This window comes from Aegilops tauschii, chromosome 1, assembly GCF_002575655.3.
Source record: "Aegilops tauschii subsp. strangulata cultivar AL8/78 chromosome 1, Aet v6.0, whole genome shotgun sequence".
Lineage (NCBI taxonomy): Eukaryota > Viridiplantae > Streptophyta > Magnoliopsida > Poales > Poaceae > Aegilops > Aegilops tauschii.
In genome coordinates this window covers 507,052,162-507,071,702 of record NC_053035.3, presented here as the reverse complement: position 1 = coordinate 507,071,702, position 19,541 = coordinate 507,052,162, and the positions used below count along the sequence as shown (strand labels likewise).

Genomic DNA, 19,541 nt, shown 5'->3' with positions numbered 1-19,541 from the left:
GGCCTCTCGCGCCTGGTTTGAGCGCTTCGCCTCTGTGGTGACTGCCGCTGGCTTCTTGCCCAGTGATCATGATCCCGCGTTATTTGTTCACATGTCTCCTCGTGGTCGGACTCTGCTCCTTCTCTATGTTGATGACATGATCATCATTGGTGACGACTATGACTACATAGCCTTTGTTAAGGCTCGCCTTCGCGACCAGTTCCTCATGACTGATCTTGGTCCACTTCGCTATTTTCTTGGGATTGAGATCTCCTCGACCTCTGATGGCTTCTACATCTCCCAAGAAAAATATATTCAGGATCTTCTTGCTCGCACTGCTCTCGGTGATGAGCGCACAGTTGTGACTCCTATGGAACTCAACGTTCAGCTTCGTGCTTCTGATGGTGACCCTCTCCCTAACCCCACTCGCTATCGTCACCTTGTTGGCAGTCTTGTCTATCTTGCTGTTACGCGTCCTGATATCTCCTATCCTGTTCATATCCTGAGTCAGTTCGTTTCAGCCCCCACCTCTGTCCACTATAGTCATCTCCTCCGTGTTCTACGATATCTTCGTGGCACGCTCTCTCAGCACCTTTTCTTTCCCCGCTCCAGCTCTCTTGAGCTCCAGGCCTACTCTGATGCTACCTGGGCTAGTGATTCCTCTGATCGACGCTTGCTGTCTGCTTATTGTGTCTTTCTTGGTGGCTCTCTTATTGCCTGGAAGACAAAGAAACAGACTGCCATTTCTCGCTCGAGTACAGAGGCTGAGTTGCGAGCCATGGCTATGCTGACGGCTGAGGTGATCTGGTTACGGTGGTTACTTGAGGACTTTGGTGTGTCTGCTACTACCTCGACTCCCTTATTGTCAGACAGTACTGGTGCTATCAGTATTGCGCGTGACCCGGTGAAGCATGAGCTCACCAAGCACATCGGTGTGGATGCCCACTTTGTGCGTGCTGCTGTGCAGGATCAGACTCTCGCTCTTCACTATGTGCCCTCTGAGTTACAGTTGGCGGACTTCTTCACGAAGGCACAGACTCAAGCGCGGCATAGTTTTCTTCTCTCCAAACTCAGTGTTGTTGATCCACCATGAGTTTGAGGGAGGGTGTTAGATGTGTATAGTCTCTCTTGCGCTTTACCATACACATGTATATGTACCGGCCCTTGGCCCTCCTATGAATGTAGTTGCCCATTCCTAACATGCATCACTCTTGTTGGGATGCTCTGCTCTGCTTGCACACACATACATCAAAGTTAGTTCATCTTCATTCATCTACAAGTAAAGTAAAATATGGATGATTCCTTGGTTACAGGAGCAAAGATAGACGGAGCATTTTGCATTTGAAATTTGCTAGCATATACTACTTGTTTTCTTAGCTGATCATATCATTGCTTCCACTAGTGTTTTGATTGTAGAAAAAGTAACTAGTCCTGCTAGTGCTAGTGTAGCAGAGTTAAGAGTTGCAAGGAATGGAAGGGAAGCCCAAATCCAAGAAAGAAAATCCCCAACCCCAAGTCCGACTGCACCAACAAAACAATCCTTGATTTTCTTCATTTCATTTGGTTTTGATTGTCTGCTCTTTCTCTTCCTTCCACTAGTATGTTGTTAGTAGCATAGCACTTGATAGACATGATGATGATGATGCATCTCCCTGCCTCTTGAAGCATTACACACTGTGTCTGTCTCTGTGACACAAGTTTCCCTTGTACCAACCACTTGTTTTTCCTTCCTTCCTTCCTTGTCAACACCACTTGACAGAGATGATGATGATGCATCTCTGCCTGCCTGCCTGCCTGCCTGTAATTTATCTTCTATTAATACATACACACACAATGTTTTACAAGAAACACACACACACACACACACACACACACACACACACTATGTGCAGGCATTGTTATATCCATTCGTTCTTCTTTGTTGCTTATATATGCTCTGAAGCTATGCCTCCATATAAGAATTTTTCTGAATAATGGCATCTCCTTGTCATACATACATATAGTACTATATATACATACTCGTTTTAATCTGAATCAAATTTTAACAGTGTGAGAATAATAACTAGTTTTTTTGTTCAATGTGTGTAGTGTAGCAGCACAAGGGTCCATAACTGATTAATTTTCAACGAAGAAGCTAGGTGCCGCAGCAGCAGTGTTATACGTCCTTAATTACCTAGCTCTCCACCATGATGCTATGCTTATGCTTAAACCAAGTAACCACACAACACTTTTTCTTCAACTTTTTTCTTTTCTTTTCTTCATTTGCAAACTTTGTCCAAATTCATCATCTTTCCTCAGATCAGATTCATCATCTTTAACCTTGAAGAGGCGCTCCCCGATCCGAGTGCACAATCATGTTTCCCGTGTGGGTCGGCGCATAGTGAGCAATCACGTACCCTCGTCCCCACGCTCTTCTTTTTTGATTATTTAAAAATTGTACGGGGCAAAAGCAAGTTCCAAATTTCAAGAAAGATTCATGAATTTCAAAAATATTCCTGGATTTAAAATATTGTTCACAGATTTAGAAAAACATGATCATGAAATTGTAAAAATGTTGTCAAATTTGAAATAATGTACACGAATTCAAAAAATGTTTGCAAATTTGAAAATGTCCGCGAATGCAAACAATATTCGTGGGTCCAATAAAATGTTTGCGTATTTGTAAAAATCTTTGTGAATCGAAAAACTTGTTACAAGTATTTTTGTTTTTTTTGAAAGAAAGAAAGAACAAGTATTTTTGTTTTTTTGGAAAGAAAGAAAGAACAAGTATTTTTGTTAGGACAGAGAAACACACAAGTGGTGGGTCATGCAGTGCAGTGCAACGCTAGCATAGATAACATCCCACAAGTGGTGGGTCATGCAGTGTAGTCGGCCCACCCACGCATCTGTCCAGTCCAGCCCAAGTCCAGTGAAGGAAGGAGCGTCTAGGTTAGGGGGAGGGGGGAACGGCCAGGATGGCGCAGAGCGCATGATCGGACGGCGAGGCCCCGCCCGGGCCCTTTAAAAAGGCTCCGCTCCAAACCCCTAGTCCATTCCCAAATCCATCCCTCCGTCCGTCCGCCGGCTTAAACCCTAGACGACTAGACCTAGGGCTCCTCCGACCACCGCCGCCGGTTGCCATGGAGTTCTGGGGTAAGCAACGCGCATCTCCCTCCCTCCCTCCCTCCCCATGGAGTATGACATGAGATGCCATTCATGGCGTTACGTCTTTCGATTTAGCCTACCGTTCGTTCCTTCCTTCCTTCCGTCCTTGCTTTGTTGCTGTATGTATGTATGTATCATCCATCCTACTAGACCGGACTCTGTGACGATTAGATTAGTTTAGCGGATTGGATTGGATTGGATTGGATTTGATTTGATTTCAGCGAGCCGAGCCGTGCCTTCAAAGTTCAAACCCTAGCTAGCAAGGATTTCTCTTGTTAAAAATAAGATGATTGATTAGATAGATTCCAGCGATAGTCTGTCTGTAAGCTCATGACTTGTTTGTCTCTGCTCCATAAAGGATTAGATTCCTTTCCCTTGTTAAAAACGTGAGTTCATTTTTTTAATCAATCCACTCTCTCTGTTGTACATGTCTTCATCCATCCATTTTTTTTAGCTTTTTTAAATAAATTTCTGCCTGCCTGCTCAAACATGCTTCATTCATTTCCACCTTTTTTACCCTCGTGTTTGTGCTGTGCAGGCCTTGAGGTTAAGCCTAACCAGTCCGTCAAGGTTTCACCTGATGACGAGCACTTCCTCCATCTCTCCCAGGTCTGCTCTCTCTCTTGTGCTCAACATTTCAATCAGCTCTTCTCTACCTATTCTATTATAGTATTGCTTGATGATTGAAATCTTTTTCTTTTGGTCATTATTAATCTCTTCCTCCTCTTATGTGTGTGTGTGTGTTTCCATGCCAGGGTGCCCTTGGTGAAGTGAAGAAGGATGACAAGGCAACCATGTTCGTCAAGATTGGCGACCAGAAGCTAGCCATCGGGACCCTCTCTACTGACAAGTTCCCTCAGATCCAGTTTGACCTCGTCTTCGAGAAGGAGTTTGAGCTCTCACACAATTCCAAGACGTCCAGCGTCTTCTTCTCTGGCTACAAGGTCTTCCAGCCTGCCGAGGGAGATGAATATCCTTATTTATATATATATATATATATATATATATATATATATATATATATACTAGTAACAATCATGTGTCTTCTTCCTCATCAAGTTGTACACATTTACATGTCTGCTACTTGAGAGTCTTGTTTCCTTGACCTGCCTTTTCCCCTGCTTCCACGATGGATTTTGATTCCGAGGACGAGTCTGAGGAGGAGGAGGAAGAGAAGATCATCCCAGCACTCACCAAGGAAAACGGTATGCACATTTCTCCTCTGCTTCTAGTTCGTGCTTCCTTAATTCATTTGCACACCTCTTTTCGATGGAACATCAGGGGGAACGGAGAGATGACTCTTGTCAATGCATTTGTTGTTCCTTTTCAAGGCAAACCTGAAGCCAAGGAGCAGAAGAAGCAGGTTAAGATTGACACTGCTGCACCTTCAAAGTCAAAGGCTGCTGCCAAGGATGTGGGAAAATCTAAGAAGGATGATGACAGCGATGACGATGATGACAGTGATGAGGATGACAGCGAAGATGACTCTGGTGATGATGGAGCATTGATTCCCATGGAGGATGATTCTGTGAGTTCATTTAATTGACTGACACCCCATAATTTGTTTATGTTATATATATGGCCTGGTCTAGGTTTTTCTATATTGATGCTTGACTGAAACTGCCATCACCTATTATGGTAGCTAGTGTAGATTGATGCTCACTGAAATTGTTTTTCACCTATTTGTGGTGGCTATGCATATACATTGATTCTTGACTGAAATTGTTAATCTACCTATTATGGAATACATGCATATGAATTGATGCTTGGCTGAAATTGTTTATCACCTATTATGGTATATATGCATATGAATTGATGCTTGACTGAAATTGTTAATTTACCTATTATGGTAGATATGCATATAGATTCATGCTTGACCGAAATTGTTAATCTACCTATTATGGTATACATGCATATGAATTGATGCTTGACCGAAATTGTTAATCTACCTATTATGGTGTATATGCATATGAATTGATGCTTGGCTGAAGCTGCTGTCACATATTATTGTAGGATGATAGTGAGGATGGTGATGATTCCTCTGATGATAGTGAGGATAGCTCTGATGAGGAGGAAGAAGAAACACCCAAGGTAGTATGTTCGTTCTTGATGTTGATGTTTTATTAGAATTTTCCCTCTCGATGCATAACCATACACCTGACAAAATGCTGCTATTCAGAAGCCAGAGACTGGGAAGAAGAGGGCGGCTGGAAGCGTGTTGAAGACCCCTGTTACTGACAAGAAGGCCAAGATTGCAACACCGTCAGGCCAGAAGACAGGTGAGAGCTGATTGCTTTCTAACATCTGGCCTTGGAATGAATGTAACCAGTCAATCCAATCAGATGTTGTGGCCTTGTTTGCTAATGATAATGATGGCCTTTGTTTGCAGGTGACAAGAAGGGAGCTGTCCATGTGGCGACTCCTCACCCGGCCAAGAAGGCAGGCAAGACCCCGGCTACCAGCGAGAAGTCGCCCAAGTCTGGAGGGTCGGTCGCGTGCAAGTCGTGCAGCAAGTAAGTTCTTCTCTTGTGCTATATATTTCTGTTTGGACAGATGACTGTGGATTCCAGTGTTGCTAACTTGGCGAATCTCTCTTGATTGATTTTGCGCAGGACATTCAACAGCGAGGGCGCTCTAGCTTCGCACTCCAAGGCCAAGCACGAGGCCAAGTGAAGAGGAGAGGAAGATGTTGGCTGGCTGGCTGGCTCCAGTTACTATTATTTTGATCTGTCTGTCCTATGAGATTATTATCGTTATGCTGCTGTGTTAGGCTATCTATCCTTGTGTTGTCGTGTTCCCTACCTACCTAGCTAGCCTGATCCTGAGGGAAGGGAAGGGAGAAACCGTTGAGCTGTTAGTGATGATGCGTTGGTTGTTGAATCAAACAAAAAAGCCGCTGTGATTCGGAATTGGAATTGGAATTGGATGGTGGAATGCTATGGTCATCATGGTTTTGAATGAATCCTGTGTGGTTTTGGACATATTTTTTGGCTTGTTTCTTGGTGTTTTTGAAGTGGGTTGCTGCAGTTGTTTGATGTTGAGGTGAAATGTTAGAGAAAGTCTTTTGCTGCTGAGATATGCATAAAAATGCAACAAGTTATAGATGATAGATTTCCCTAGTTAATCCTGTCTAATGGTAGCAAAAACTAGATTTTCTAAAGATTAAATTAAATAGTACATTTGATAAATGCTTGTAAATATTTGAATCCATTTATGCCCCCATCACGTGTAGCCATGGTAGAGCAGAAACAAGAATGTACGACACTGAAAGAAGTGAAGAGATTTGCAAGGAATCCTAGTTGAAAAATGCCAGGATCAATCATGAAACAAGAATGTGCACCTCGTTGACAATAAACAAACACACCAAGCATTATGTGCACATCTGTTTGTGAGCCAACTACAAGTATGTAGCTCATCACAAGGATACACCTCATCTAGATCTAGTAGAGCCTTTTCCTCCTAGGCTAGGCTAGGCTAGGCTAGGTTAGGTTAGGTAGATGCAGCACTAGTACTTGATCTTGTCTCTCTCAGGAATGGAGTCCCTCCCTTGCATCAACTAGAAACAAATCTCTCCTGACATTTCTGTTAAAGAAAATGTAATCTGTACCAGCTTTACGACGCATCAGCATGAAATTTGTACCATGAACAAACACCATATTTCTTTACGACGCATCAGCATGAAATTTGTACCATGAACAAACACTATTTCTTTCTTTATAGCATAGCAACAAACTCTGAAACTCTATACAAGCTGAGCAATTCTTTCTTTCTTTCTTTCTTTATACTAGCATGCATGCATGCATGCAATCAATCTGTACCATGAACAAATGTAGCCGCTGACTAACCATACAACAAACTCTGAAACTCTGTTCCAAATCAAGTCACAAACCATACACACACACACACACACACACACACACACAGTTCCAAATCTGAAACTAGTCTGAAATTGTTAATTTCTCAACCTATATGACAGCCAACACATCTTGTGTGTTTCTCGCACTTATTACTACCGATGCGGATCTTCAACTACAATCAAGAGGGACCATTCAGTCTGAACCAAAACAAAAACATTTTTCTTCGCATCATGGGCAGACAGTACCACAGGGAAATCAAAACTAACTAGAGTTGTACATATGAACATAGCACAAAGGTGATAACAGATTGTGAACCATACGCACGCCCCCAAAAGCCAGACTTTTTATCTCACTTTCACAAGGATCAAAACCCCTCCCTAGGCGGAGACTGTGACCCAAATCAATGCATCAAGGGCGGCAGAGATCGATTACATACCGTAGGCCGAGCCGGAGGAAACCGCGAGGACGTGGCTCCATCCAGCATAGATCACCTCCCGGGCGACCACCAATGCGTCTGCGTCAAGACCGAGAACACCAACAACCGAAGACCAAGGGACAGAGGGACATGATGGAGGGGCAAAGGATAAATCTCCATCACTTCATACACAAGATTTTCCACTCAGGGATCTTATGATTTAACTGACAAGCTCAATGCTACTGTATTAAACAAGGGCAACTGTCTGTGGCAGATTACACTAGAGACTTTGAGGATTTGATGGCATAAATTCAGGAAGAAACACCTCAACTCTGGTTTGTCAGGTGTTATGTTAATGGACTAAGAGAGGGGATTAAATTCCAAGTCACAACTCACAAACCACAAACCATTACAGATGCTTATTGCCTAGCTAGAGAAACTGATCCTCCCAAAAAGTTTAGTGTGCCCTATAACAATTTTTAAGTAGTACACATATACATGTCTTGTGGAGTACTATGCTACTTGAGTCTTGTTTCCTTGACCTGCCTTTTCCCCTGCTTCCACAATGGATTTTGATTCCGAGGATGAGTCTGAGGAGGAGGAGGAGGAGGAGGAGGAAGACAAGATCATTCCAGCACTCACCAAGGAAAATGGTATGCACATTTCTCCTCTGCTTCTAGTTCGTGCTTCCTTAATGCATTTGCACACCTCTCTTGGATGGGACATCAGGGGAAATTGAGAGTTGACCCTTGACAATGTATTTTTGTTCTTCCTTTTCAAGGCAAACCTGAAGCCAAGAAGCAGAAGAAGCAGGTTAAGATTGACACTGCTGCACCTTCAAAGTCTAAGGCTGCTGCCAAGGATGTGGGAAAATCTAACAAGGATGATGACAGCGATGATGATGATGATGATGACAGGGATGAGGACGACAGCGAAGATGACTCTGGTGATGATGAAGCATTGATTCCCATGGAGGATGATTCTGTGAGTTAATTTAATTGACACCCCATAATTTGTTTATGTTATATGGCCTGGTCTGGATTTGTGTAGATTGATTTCTTGACTGAAACTGTCATCACCTATTATGGTAGATATGCATATAGATTGATGCTTGACTGAAATTGTTAGTCGCCTATTATGGTATACATGCATATGAATTGATGCCTGGCTGAAATTGTTAATCTACCTATTATTGTAGATTTGTATTGATTTATGCTTGACTGAAGCTGCTGTCACATATTATTGTAGGATGATAGTGAGGACGGTGACGATTCCTCTGATGATAGTGAGGATAGCTCTGATGAGGAGGAAGAAGAAACACCCACCCAAGGTAGTATGATCGTTCTTGATGTCGATGTTTTCCCTCTTCATGCATAGTTTGTTATCTGACACCCAACATTATGCTGCTATTCAGAAGCAAGAGACTGGGAAGAAGTGTTGGGGAACGCGACAGAAAAATAAAATTTTCGGTATAGCGAGCACGCCCAGGACCACTATGGAGACTGCATACAAGGTTTGATCTGATCCATACCGACTCGAAGCGCAGCGGAAGAAGAGTCGGTGGAGATCGTCGGTGCAGATCCCCGCAGCTAGGATTTACAACCTCCCAACCGCGAGGACGTACTCCCTCTCCGGACAGCCCTTCGGGAGGCGGTCGGACAGTCCCCCGGACAATGTCGCGGACAGCCCTTCAGGAAGACCCTCGAAACTCGGATGGTAACTCGGACAGCCCTTCGGGAGGACACTCGAACAGCCCCTCGGGCAAAAGATCGAAACTACAATCTCTCTATGGGGTTGCACACATACGGTGTCAGCTATTCGGCAGGGCTTCGTCGTCCAGAACTAGTTCCTGCCGGAACCCAGACAGCCTTTCGGCTCTACGAAACTATTTCGCTGGGAGGGAGAGAGAAGCCAGACAAGTCATGGCATGTGTATGAGAGCAAGGGATGATCTTTGGGCAGCCTCCTCACCTCCTATTTATAGGAAAACCAAGGGGTAGGGTGCCTTCACAAATTACCAAAACCCCCCATGCATTAGGTCACACATGAGGGTGTTATGGGCAAAATGGGAGGCCAAGTGGAGCTCCATGGAGCACCACCATGTGTGGCCGTCCAAACCCTTGCCCCCCCCATGAGGGGCTTCCTTGGCCCCCAAGACCTTCTAGAAGCCTTTTCACAAAAGCCCTAAAAGGTGGCTTTCCAAAAAATATCCATAAAGCTGATTTTCACTATTCAAGACGACATTTTTCAGCGTCTGTTCGAACTAAAAATATTTATGTGGGCTTAGAACATTTTCAGTACCCACTAAAATAATTTTCAACGCGTTCCGAAACAATTCTGGTTTAGTGATTTTCATCTGCGAAACGCATCTGAAGTGGCTCCGGCAGCTCCGGAACATTTCCTGTTTTTATCCCGGAAAATTCCAAAAAGTTTCCAGAATGATTCTGGCACCCTCCAAGAATTATCAGGCATGTGCCGAAACCAATTTTACTTAATAGAATATCCCGAAACAACTTTTCGGTTTCACCGAAACTCATCCGATGACCTCTCTCTGCGAAACTTTTCCGCTGTCCGAAACTTTTACGGTGTCCGAAACTTTTTTGATGATTTTCTCTCAGACTCCCTATCTAGTATTCAGCAGATAGATGACCCTTAAGCGTGTGACCCTATAGGTTCGGTGAAGTATAGACATGACCCGGAACCCCTTCCGATCAATGATCAACATCGGAGCCGTGGACACCCATATTGACCCCTATACCCACACGAATAAATATTCGAGTGAACCTCCAGTTGCAGTGAGCTATTCCCGTTGCTTCGCGATATGTCACAAACACCCGAGGTGAGATTTATTGCATCCCCGTGGACGAACAATTTATCCATCATGCAAGTTACCTCGTTGCCGGTTTTGTTCTCTTTTCTCGTTTCCGTGTTCCGGCATCCCAGTGATCAAATCACAAGGTGTCTGGCCAGACGATGATGGATACCGTAACACCGAGAGGGCCCGAGTATATCTCTCCATCGTCGGAGGAGCAAATCCCAATCTTGAGCTATCTCATCACTTACCATACTTTTCCATGAACCCGTAAGCCGCCGTAATAGCCACCCAGTTACGGATGACGTTTAACAAACCCCAAAGTTCACGAAGCAAGTACGAAGGAACTTAATACTCTCATGGTCTAAGGAATTATGCAAACATTAACTTCCTTGTGTTATTAACCATTTAACTTGTGATGAAAGAATCTCATAGCATAACATCAATTTGGGTCGATTCAACACAAGTGTTCTACCAACAAAGTGCCCTCAAAAATTGCTGGCATAGACATGCCCATGATCAGGAAAACAGGATCATCATGCAATACTTGAGCCAGTCTTAGAGGCATGTCTGGGAATATATTTTACCGTTTATTTTACCACACGTGCACATGAGTTTCCCTTCGAGCCTCGTGGATATTGTAGACTCGAGAATCATTGCAGTTATAGCATGGAACATAAACATTCATTACAAACCAGGAGATACAAAATAACTGTTATTTACTGCCTCTAGGGCATATCTCCTATAGACTCCCACTTGCACTAGAGTCGTAATCCAGTTACATGGCTTCCCTAACACCAATGGCTATCCGGTGCTGCTCATGCTTTGCTCGTGGTAGAGGCTTTGTCATCGGGTCTGGCACGTTCAGATCCATGTGAACTTTGCGTACTTTCACTAAACCTGCTTCGACGTGATGTCGAATGAGTTTATATTTGCGTTCAATATGTCTTGTCTTATGGTGCGAACATGGCTCCCTTGCCTGAGCCACGGCGCCACTATTATCACAATAGATCTCCACCGGGTCTTGGGCACTAGGAACCACACCAAGGTCTTCAAGAAATTGCTTGATCCATACCGCCTCCTTGGAGGCTTCTGAAGCAGCAACATATTCCGCCTCCGTCGTAGAATCCGCCACAATCTTTTGTTTGGAACTTTTCCAATCCACTGCGCCACCGTTCAATATGAAAACATAGCTTGATTGCGATTTGAAGTCATCTGGGTCAGTCATGAAGCCTGCATCAGTGTAACCACTTACAATGAGCTCTTCATCACCTCCGTACACAAGGAGTAAATCCTTGGTCCTTCTGAGGTACTTAAGAATACCCTTCACTGCGGCCTAGTGTTCCAATCCTGGATCACTTTGGTACCGGCTGCTAACACTTAGCGCATAGGAAACATCCGGTCTTGTACATAGCATGGCATACATAATAGAACCAACTGCCGAGGCATATGGAACATCATTCATTTGTACTCGCTCATCGAGAGTCCGAGGACACCGATTCTTGCAAAGCACTGTGCCAGGTGACATGGGGAGAAGGCCCTTTTTGGAGTTCTCCATGTTGAACCTTTTCAACACCTTGTCAATGTACGTGCTTTGTCTAAGCGCTATCAGGCGTTTTGATCTATCTCTATAGATTCTGATGCCCAATACATATGCCGCTTCGCCTAAGTCTTTCACTGAAAAACTCTTCTTCAATGAGTCTTTTATTTCGCTAAGGAAATTCACGTCATTTCCAATCAATAATATGTCATCCACATACAAGATTAGAAATGCTTTTGCGCTCCCACTAAACTTCTTGTAAACACAAGATTCTTCGTCATTCCTGATGAAGCCAAACTCTTTGACTACATCAAAACAAATGTTCCAGCTCCTTGACGCTTGCTTCAGTCCATAAATGGCTTTCTGAAGTTTGCATACCTTTCCAGCATCCTTATGAATGACAAAACCTTCTGGCTGTGTCATGTATACATCCTCTTTGAGGTTTCCATTTAGGAAAGCCGTTTTGACATCCATCTGCCATATTTCATAATCGAAATAAGCAGCAATTGCTAGTAATATCCGAACAGACCTAAGCATAGCTACGGGCGAGAAAGTCTCGTCATAGTCCACTCTTGGAACTTGTGTGAACCCTTTCGCGACAAGTCTAGCTTTGTGGATAGTAATGTTACCATCCGCATCCGTCTTCCTTTTGAAAATCCATTTACAACCAATCGGCTTTACGCCTTCTGGAAGTTCTTCCAAGTTCCAAACTTGGTTTTCGTACATGGATTCCATTTCGGATTTCATGGCCTTGTGCCATTCCTTTGAGCTGGGCCCTGCCATCGCTTCCCTGTAGTGCGCAGGTTCATCGTCTTCAAGAATGAAGATTTCGTTATGAAACCACTCAGGTGGCTGGATAGCCCTACCTGATCTGCGCGGTTCAGTTACAACTTTGTCTGAAGTCTCCGCATCACATGCGACAACTTCCGGCTCGGTTGTAGGGATAATCAGCGGAATTTCTTCTAGTTCCTTAGCCATATCAACGGTTGCCGAAGATTCACTAATCTCATTAAGTTGTACTGTCCTCCCACTTAATTCTTTTGCGAGAAACTCTTTCTCGAGAAAGACTCCGTTTTTAGCGACAAACACTTTGCACTCAGAGGGTTGGTAGAAGAAATACCCAATGGTTTCCTTGAGATAACCTACAAAGTTACATTTGTCTGATCTGGGATCGAGTTTGCTCGGTTGTAAACGTTTTACATAAGCTTCACAACCCCAAACTTTGAGATGCGACAAATTGGGTTTCTTCCCATGCCATAACTCGTATGGTGTCATCTCAACAGATTTAGACGGTGCTCTATTTAATGTGTGAGCGGCAGTGAGTAGTGCGTGACCCCAAAAAGATATCGGAAGATCCATAAGAGACATCATCGACCTTACCATGTCCAACAAGGTTCGGTTACATCGTTCCGATACTCCGTTTCTCTGTGGAGTTCCGGGAGGCGTAAGCTGTGAAACGATTCCACGGTCACTCAGATGTTGGCCAAACTCATGACTAAGATATTGGCCTCCGCGATCAGACTGCAGAAACTTAATCTTTTTGTCATGATGATTCTACCTCATTCTGAAATTCTTTGAACTTTTCAAAGGTTTCCGACTTATGCTTCATCAAGTAGATATAGCCATACCGACTTAAATCATCAGTAAAAGTCACGAAGTAAAAATACCCACCCTGTGCGGCCGTGTTCATCGGACCACATACATCACTATGTATTATTTCCAATAATTCACCCGCCTGTTCAGGATGACCCGTGAACTGCGTCTTGGTCATTTTCCCCATCAGACAAGCTTCACATGTGTCGAATGATTCAAAATCAAAGGACGACAAAACTCCATTTGACTGGAGTTTTTGCATGCGTTTCTTTCCGATGTGGCCAAGTCGACAGTGCCACAAGTAAGTGGTGGTGGTATCAGCCTTCTTAAGGCGTTTAGCATTCACGTTAAAGACATCATTTACACATTCAAGATTTAGTATGAAAAGGCCCCCAACAATAGGTGCAAATCCATAAAACATATCCTTACAATAAAGTGAACAACCATTGTTCTCAGACTTGTACGAATACCCATCGTGCACTAAACATGATCCGGAGATAATGTTTCTACACAATGCTGGAACAAGATAACAGTTACTAAGTTCCAAAATAAATCCCGAAGGGAGACGTAGAGGCATAATGCCGATGGCTTGAGCGGCGATCCCAGCGCCGTTCCCGACCCGCATCACGACCTCATTCTTTGCCAGCCCGCGCACCTTCTGAAGTCCCTGTATCGAGTTGCAAATGTGAGCAACCGATCCGGTATCAAATACCCAAGACTTAGAATTTTCGCTAGCAAGCAAAATGTCAATGACATTAACTTGTATAACAATTATACCTTTTCCGGTTTTCCCGAACTTCTTATCTTCCAGATACTTCTTGTAGTTTCTCTTCCAGTGTCCCGTGCCCTTGCAGTAGAAGCACTCAATTTCATTCTTGGCTCCACCCTTAGAGTTGCTTTGGGAGCCGGTCTTACCGGCGCCCTTGCCCTTCTTTGGCTTGCCTTTCTTCTTTTTGAAACTGGCGGTTTTATTCACAAGCAACACTTGCTTGCGATTTTTCCGCAGTCCTCCTTCTGTAGTTTTCAACATGGCAAGCACCTCTTCCGGTGTCTTCTCCATCCCAGTCATGTTGTAGTTCAAGACAAAACCATCGTAAGACGGGGGGAGTGAAGAAAGCAACATGTCCATCATATGGCCAGGTGGAAGTGGAAATTCCAAGGCTTTAAGCCTTTCAGCATAGCCAATCATTTTGACCACGTGTTCGCCAACTGAACTACCCTCAGCCATCTTGCATTCCATCAAAGCCTTCATGATATCAAATCGTTCAGACTTTGCGGTTTCCTTGTACAGAGCATCCAATTCCCGGATCATATCAATGGGTTTATGGAATTCAAAACGTTTTTGAAGCTCTGGACTCATGCAAGCTAGCATGAGGCACTGCACTAAGTTGTAATCATCATCCTTAGTGGCCCAGACATTTTGTACATCTTCCGGGGCCTCTGCCGCGGGTTTAGCTGGAAGATCATGCTATAGCACATACAATTTCTTAGCCCTCCTGAGGACAATCCTCAGGTCGCGGACCCAGTCTGCAAGTTGTTTCTAGTCGCAGCTAACTTCTCTTTCTCTAACATCGGGCCTAAGTTGAACGCGGTGTTGCGAGCCATTTGATCTACAACGGAAAACACAAGTTTCACTTAGACTTTGTTTATAATGAAAATGCACTAGTGAATAAACAATTTTATTCCAAAGTGCGCTCCCACTCAAATCAATATCTCTCAAAATTGATTATGAGTGATACAAGACCCACATTTTGATTCAACGCCATTGATGTGGACATCACTGATGACGAGAATTTCAATTGGTAGGCAAACTTGCCGATCACATCTCCATGTGACTCTTGTTCATCTTTCGATGGGTGTGTTCCGAGCTCAGGAGGATCCTGCCTGAATGTCAAAGACAACCAAGTGATCTTGCTGCGAGGTCTGACCTCACCCGCCTCATTCCTCTCGATTCGTTCGTACCCATGTGGACATGGCGCACCCCGAAAAGATACGAATTACAGACGGTGCTACACTTGGGTGAACACTAACTACTTTGATATTTTGAAGTGAGAGATCACCCTAATAAAAGGCGACTACCGCGCAATCAAGAAGGGTGCATTAAGAGGGATAAACATCTTAGGCAATTCATAATAGCATGATATGGTATAGCCCCTTCTGACGGAGAAGTCTTTCATTTCTTCGTCTTCGGCATTCGCGTCGGTGTTTACCTTCGCGAAGATTGCCACCACCTTGTCGATGCACCAGATAATATTCCTATCTCCATAGCGTATAAAATTAATGCATTACTTAAGGTTGACACACAGGTCATTAAAGTGCAATCATATGGCTCCAGCCATGATGCCGAATCATGACATGCAGGTCATGTTAATTACATTATATAGTCATCTCATACATAATCAAATTGAATATGAGCTTGCTATACCACATCACATGCAAAACATCCTGCAAAACCAAGTTAGACGCCTCTAATTGGTTTATGCAAAATTTTATTTTACGTGGCTTCTAAGGTTTTGACTTAAACCGCAGCTACCAATGTTTATCATCAAGTATGATTATTCAAGTCGCTAGATTAACTTTGCGGGGTGTATGAAGCACTAGATAATAAAATCTCGAACCCCATACTAAACTTCGTCATACGCATGACCCCCGTGCAGATCATATCTGCATTGCCCTTTTGTCTGCGCAATTTCATCTTTCTCTCAACTATGGTGGAACCCAAAGAACTGATAGCACTTCGTTGATCAATCAGGATCACAGATTGCCAGAACTTTGTGAACTTCCATCATGCCGTTTCAAGATCAGAAATACGCAAATTCTAGGGAAGCAACAAGAACATCGGGTAACAGATTTCATTTTCCACCCGCATAAATAATTTTCAGCAATAGATCTCATCTACTCCAAAATTATATTATGCAATACCCATACATCTCCATGTATTCTAGATCATAACCTGCATCTACGCATAGCACGGCTCTTGATGCCACTGTTGGGGAACGCGACAGAAAATAAAATTATCGGTATAGCGAGCACACCCAGGACCACTATGGAGACTGCATATAAGGTTTGATCTGATCCGTACCGACTCGAAGCGCAGCGGAAGAAGAGTCAGTGGAGATCGTCAGTGCAGATCCCCGCAGCTAGGATTTACAACCTCCCAACCGTGAGGATGTACTCCCTCTCCGGACAGCCCTTCGGGAGGCGGTCGGACAGTCCCCGGACGATGTCGCGGACAGCCCTTCGGGAAGACCCTCGAAACTCGGATGGTAACTCGGACAGCCCTTCGGGAGGACATTCGAACAACCCCTCGGGCAAAAGATCGAAACTACAATCTCTCTATGGGGTTGCACACATATGGTGTCAGCTATCCGCCAGGGCTTCGCCGTCCAGAACTAGTTCGTGCCGGAACCCAGACAGCCTTTCGGCTCTACGAAACTATTTCGCTGGGAGGGAGAGAGAAGCCAGACAAGTCATGGCATGTGTATGAGAGCAAGGGATGATCTTTGGGCAGCCCCCTCACCTCCTATTTATAGGAAAACCAAGGGGTAGGGTGCCTCCACAAATTACCAAAAAAACCCCCATGCATTAGGTCACACATGAGGGTGTTATGGGCAAAATGGGAGGCCAAGTGGAGCTCCATGGAGCACCACCATGTGTGGCCGTCCAAACCCTTGGGGGCCCCCATGAGCGGCTTCCTTGGCCCCCAAGACCTTCTAGAAGCCTTTTCACAAAAGCCCTAAAAGGTGGCTTCCCAAAAAATATCCATAAAGCTGATTTTCACTATTCACGACGACATTTTTCAGCGTCCGTTCGAACTGAAAATATTTATGTGGGCTTAGAACATTTCCAATACCCACTAAAATAATTTTAAACGCATTCCGAAACAATTCCGGTTTAGTGATTTTCATCTGGGAAACGCATCTGAAGTGGCTCCGGCAGCTCCGGAACATTTCCTGTTTTTATCCCGAAAATTTCCAAAAAGTTTCCAGAATGATTCTGGCACCCTCCAAGAATTATCAGGCATGTGCCAAAACTAATTTGACTTAATAGAATATCCCGAAGCAACTTTTCAGTTTCACCGAAACTCATCCGACTCTCTGCGGAACTTTTCCGCTGTCCGAAACTTTTACGGTGTCCGAAACTTTTTCGGTGATTTTGTCTCAGACTCCCTATCTAGTATTCAGCAGATAGATGACCCTTAAGCATGTGACCCTATAGGTTCGGTGAAGTATAGACATGACTCGGAACCCCTTCCGATCAATGATCAAATCGGAGCCGTGGACACCCATATTGACCCCTATACCCACAAGAATAAATATTCGAGTGAACCTCCAGTTGCAGTGAGCTATTCCTGTTGCTTCGTGATATGTCACAAACACCCGAGGTGAGATTTATTGCATCCCCGTGGACGAACAATTTGTCCATCATGCAAGTTACCTCGTTACCGGTTTTGTTCTCTTTTCTCGTTTCCGTGTTCCGGCATCCCAGTGATCAAATCACAAGGTGTCTGGCCAGACGATGATGGATACCGTATAACACCGAGAGGGCCCGAGTATATCTCTCCATCGTCGGAGGAGCAAATCCAAATCTTGAGCTATCTTGTTACTTGCCATACTTTTCCGTGAACCCGTAAGCCGCCGTAATAGCCACCCAGTTATGGATGACGTTTAACAAACCCCGAAGTTCACGAAGCAAGTACGAAGGAACTTGATACTCTCATGGTCTAAGGAATTATGCAAACATTAACTTCCCTGTGTTATTAACCATTTAACTTGTGATGAAAGAATCTCATAGCATAACATCAATTTGGGTCTATTCAACACAAGTGTTCTACCAACAAAGTGCCCTCAAAACTTGCGGGCATAGACATGCCCATGATCAGGAAAACAGGATCATCATGCAATACTTGAGCCAGTCTTAGAGGCATGACTGGGAATATATTTTACCGTTTATTTTACCACACGTGCACATGAGTTTCCCTCCGAGCCTCGTGGATATTGTAGACTCGAGAATTATTGCAGTTATAGCATGGAACATAAACATTCATTACAAACCAGGAGATACAAAATAACTGTTATTACTGCCTCTAGGGCATATCTCCTACAAGAAGAGGCTGGCTGGAAGCGCGCTGAAGACCCTTGTTACTGACAAGAATGCCAAGATTGCAACACCGTCAGGGCAGAAGACAAGTATAACATTGTGTGATATCAATTAGCCTTGCAATGAATGTGAGCAGCCCGATATGCTGTGGCCTTGTTGTTTGCTAATAATGATGCCCTTTGTTTGCAGGTGACAAGAAGGAGGTTGTCCATGTGGCGACTTTGCACCCGGCCAAGAAGGCAGGCAAGACCCCAGCAACCAGCGACAAGTCACCCAAGTCTGGAGGGTCGGTCGCGTGCAAGTCATGCAGCAAGTAAGAAGTCTTTCTCTTGTGCTATTTCTGTTTGTACAGTATAAGATGACTGTGGATTCCAGTGTTGCTAACATGGTGAATCTCTCTTGATTGATGTCGCGCAGGACATTCAACAGTGAGGGTGCTCTAGCTTCGCACTCGAAGGCCAAGCATGAGGCCAAGTAAGAGGAGAGGAGGATGTTGGCTCCAGTTACTATTATTTTGATCTGTCTGCCCTATGAGATTATTATTACCATTATGCTGCTGTGTTAGGCTATCTACTTATGTATCTTATGTTGTCGTACGTGTTCCCTACCTACCTACCTAGCCTGATCCTGATGGAAGGGAAGGGAAGGGAGAAACCGTTGAGCTGTTAGTGTTGAGTTGTTGAATCGAACAAAGCTGCTGTGATTCGGAATTGGAATTGGAATTGGTTGGTGGAATGCTATGGTCATCATGGTTTTGAATGAATGAATGAATCCTGTGTGGTTTGGGATGCAATGCATTTCATTTTTTAGCTTGTCAATTGGTGTTTTTGAACTGGGGTGCAGTTGTTTCATATGGAGGTGAAATGTTGGAAAATCTTTTGCAGAAAAATGCAACAAGTTATAGTTATTAATCCTGTCTAATATGGGACATCCAAGTAGCATACATTTTTTTCAAATTAAAATTGGTATTTATACTGTGCAAATGGAAAAATGAAGAAATGCTTAAGCTGGCCAGTAGAGTAGGTGGCCACCGCTGCAGGAGAAAAACATTCAGTAGTAGCAATCATCTAAACTAAGATAGTAGGAGTAATAATCAAAAGTA

The 19,541-nt window shown here is 44.0% G+C and overlaps 2 protein-coding genes across 3 annotated transcripts; both read left to right on the top strand.

The window, feature by feature from the left end:
• The first annotated feature begins 2,968 nt into the window (after positions 1–2,968).
• LOC109784849 (histone deacetylase HDT2) lies at positions 2,969–6,085 on the top strand. Of its 2 annotated transcripts, none has more exons than XM_040392916.3 (9): positions 2,969–3,111; positions 3,662–3,732; positions 3,879–4,093; positions 4,252–4,328; positions 4,455–4,651; positions 5,137–5,214; positions 5,306–5,402; positions 5,513–5,636; positions 5,736–6,085. In XM_040392916.3, exons 1-9 carry the CDS (start codon positions 3,099–3,101, stop codon positions 5,794–5,796), a joined length of 933 nt encoding a protein of 310 aa, XP_040248850.1. In that variant the 5' UTR covers positions 2,969–3,098; the 3' UTR covers positions 5,797–6,085. The 2 variants fall into 2 exon arrangements, with proteins under 2 accessions (XP_040248850.1, XP_020199042.1); XM_020343453.4 differs by having other exon boundaries at positions 2,970–3,111; positions 5,303–5,402.
• Positions 6,086–7,926: 1,841 nt separating this feature from the next.
• Positions 7,927–18,917, top strand: LOC109784842 (uncharacterized). The gene is made up of 7 exons (XM_020343447.3): positions 7,927–8,048; positions 8,177–8,379; positions 8,644–8,728; positions 12,286–12,299; positions 18,450–18,528; positions 18,629–18,752; positions 18,857–18,917. The coding sequence occupies exons 1-7, from the start codon at positions 7,961–7,963 to the stop codon at positions 18,915–18,917; spliced, it is 654 nt and encodes a 217-aa protein (XP_020199036.1). The 5' UTR covers positions 7,927–7,960.
• Positions 18,918–19,541: the final 624 nt, after the last annotated feature.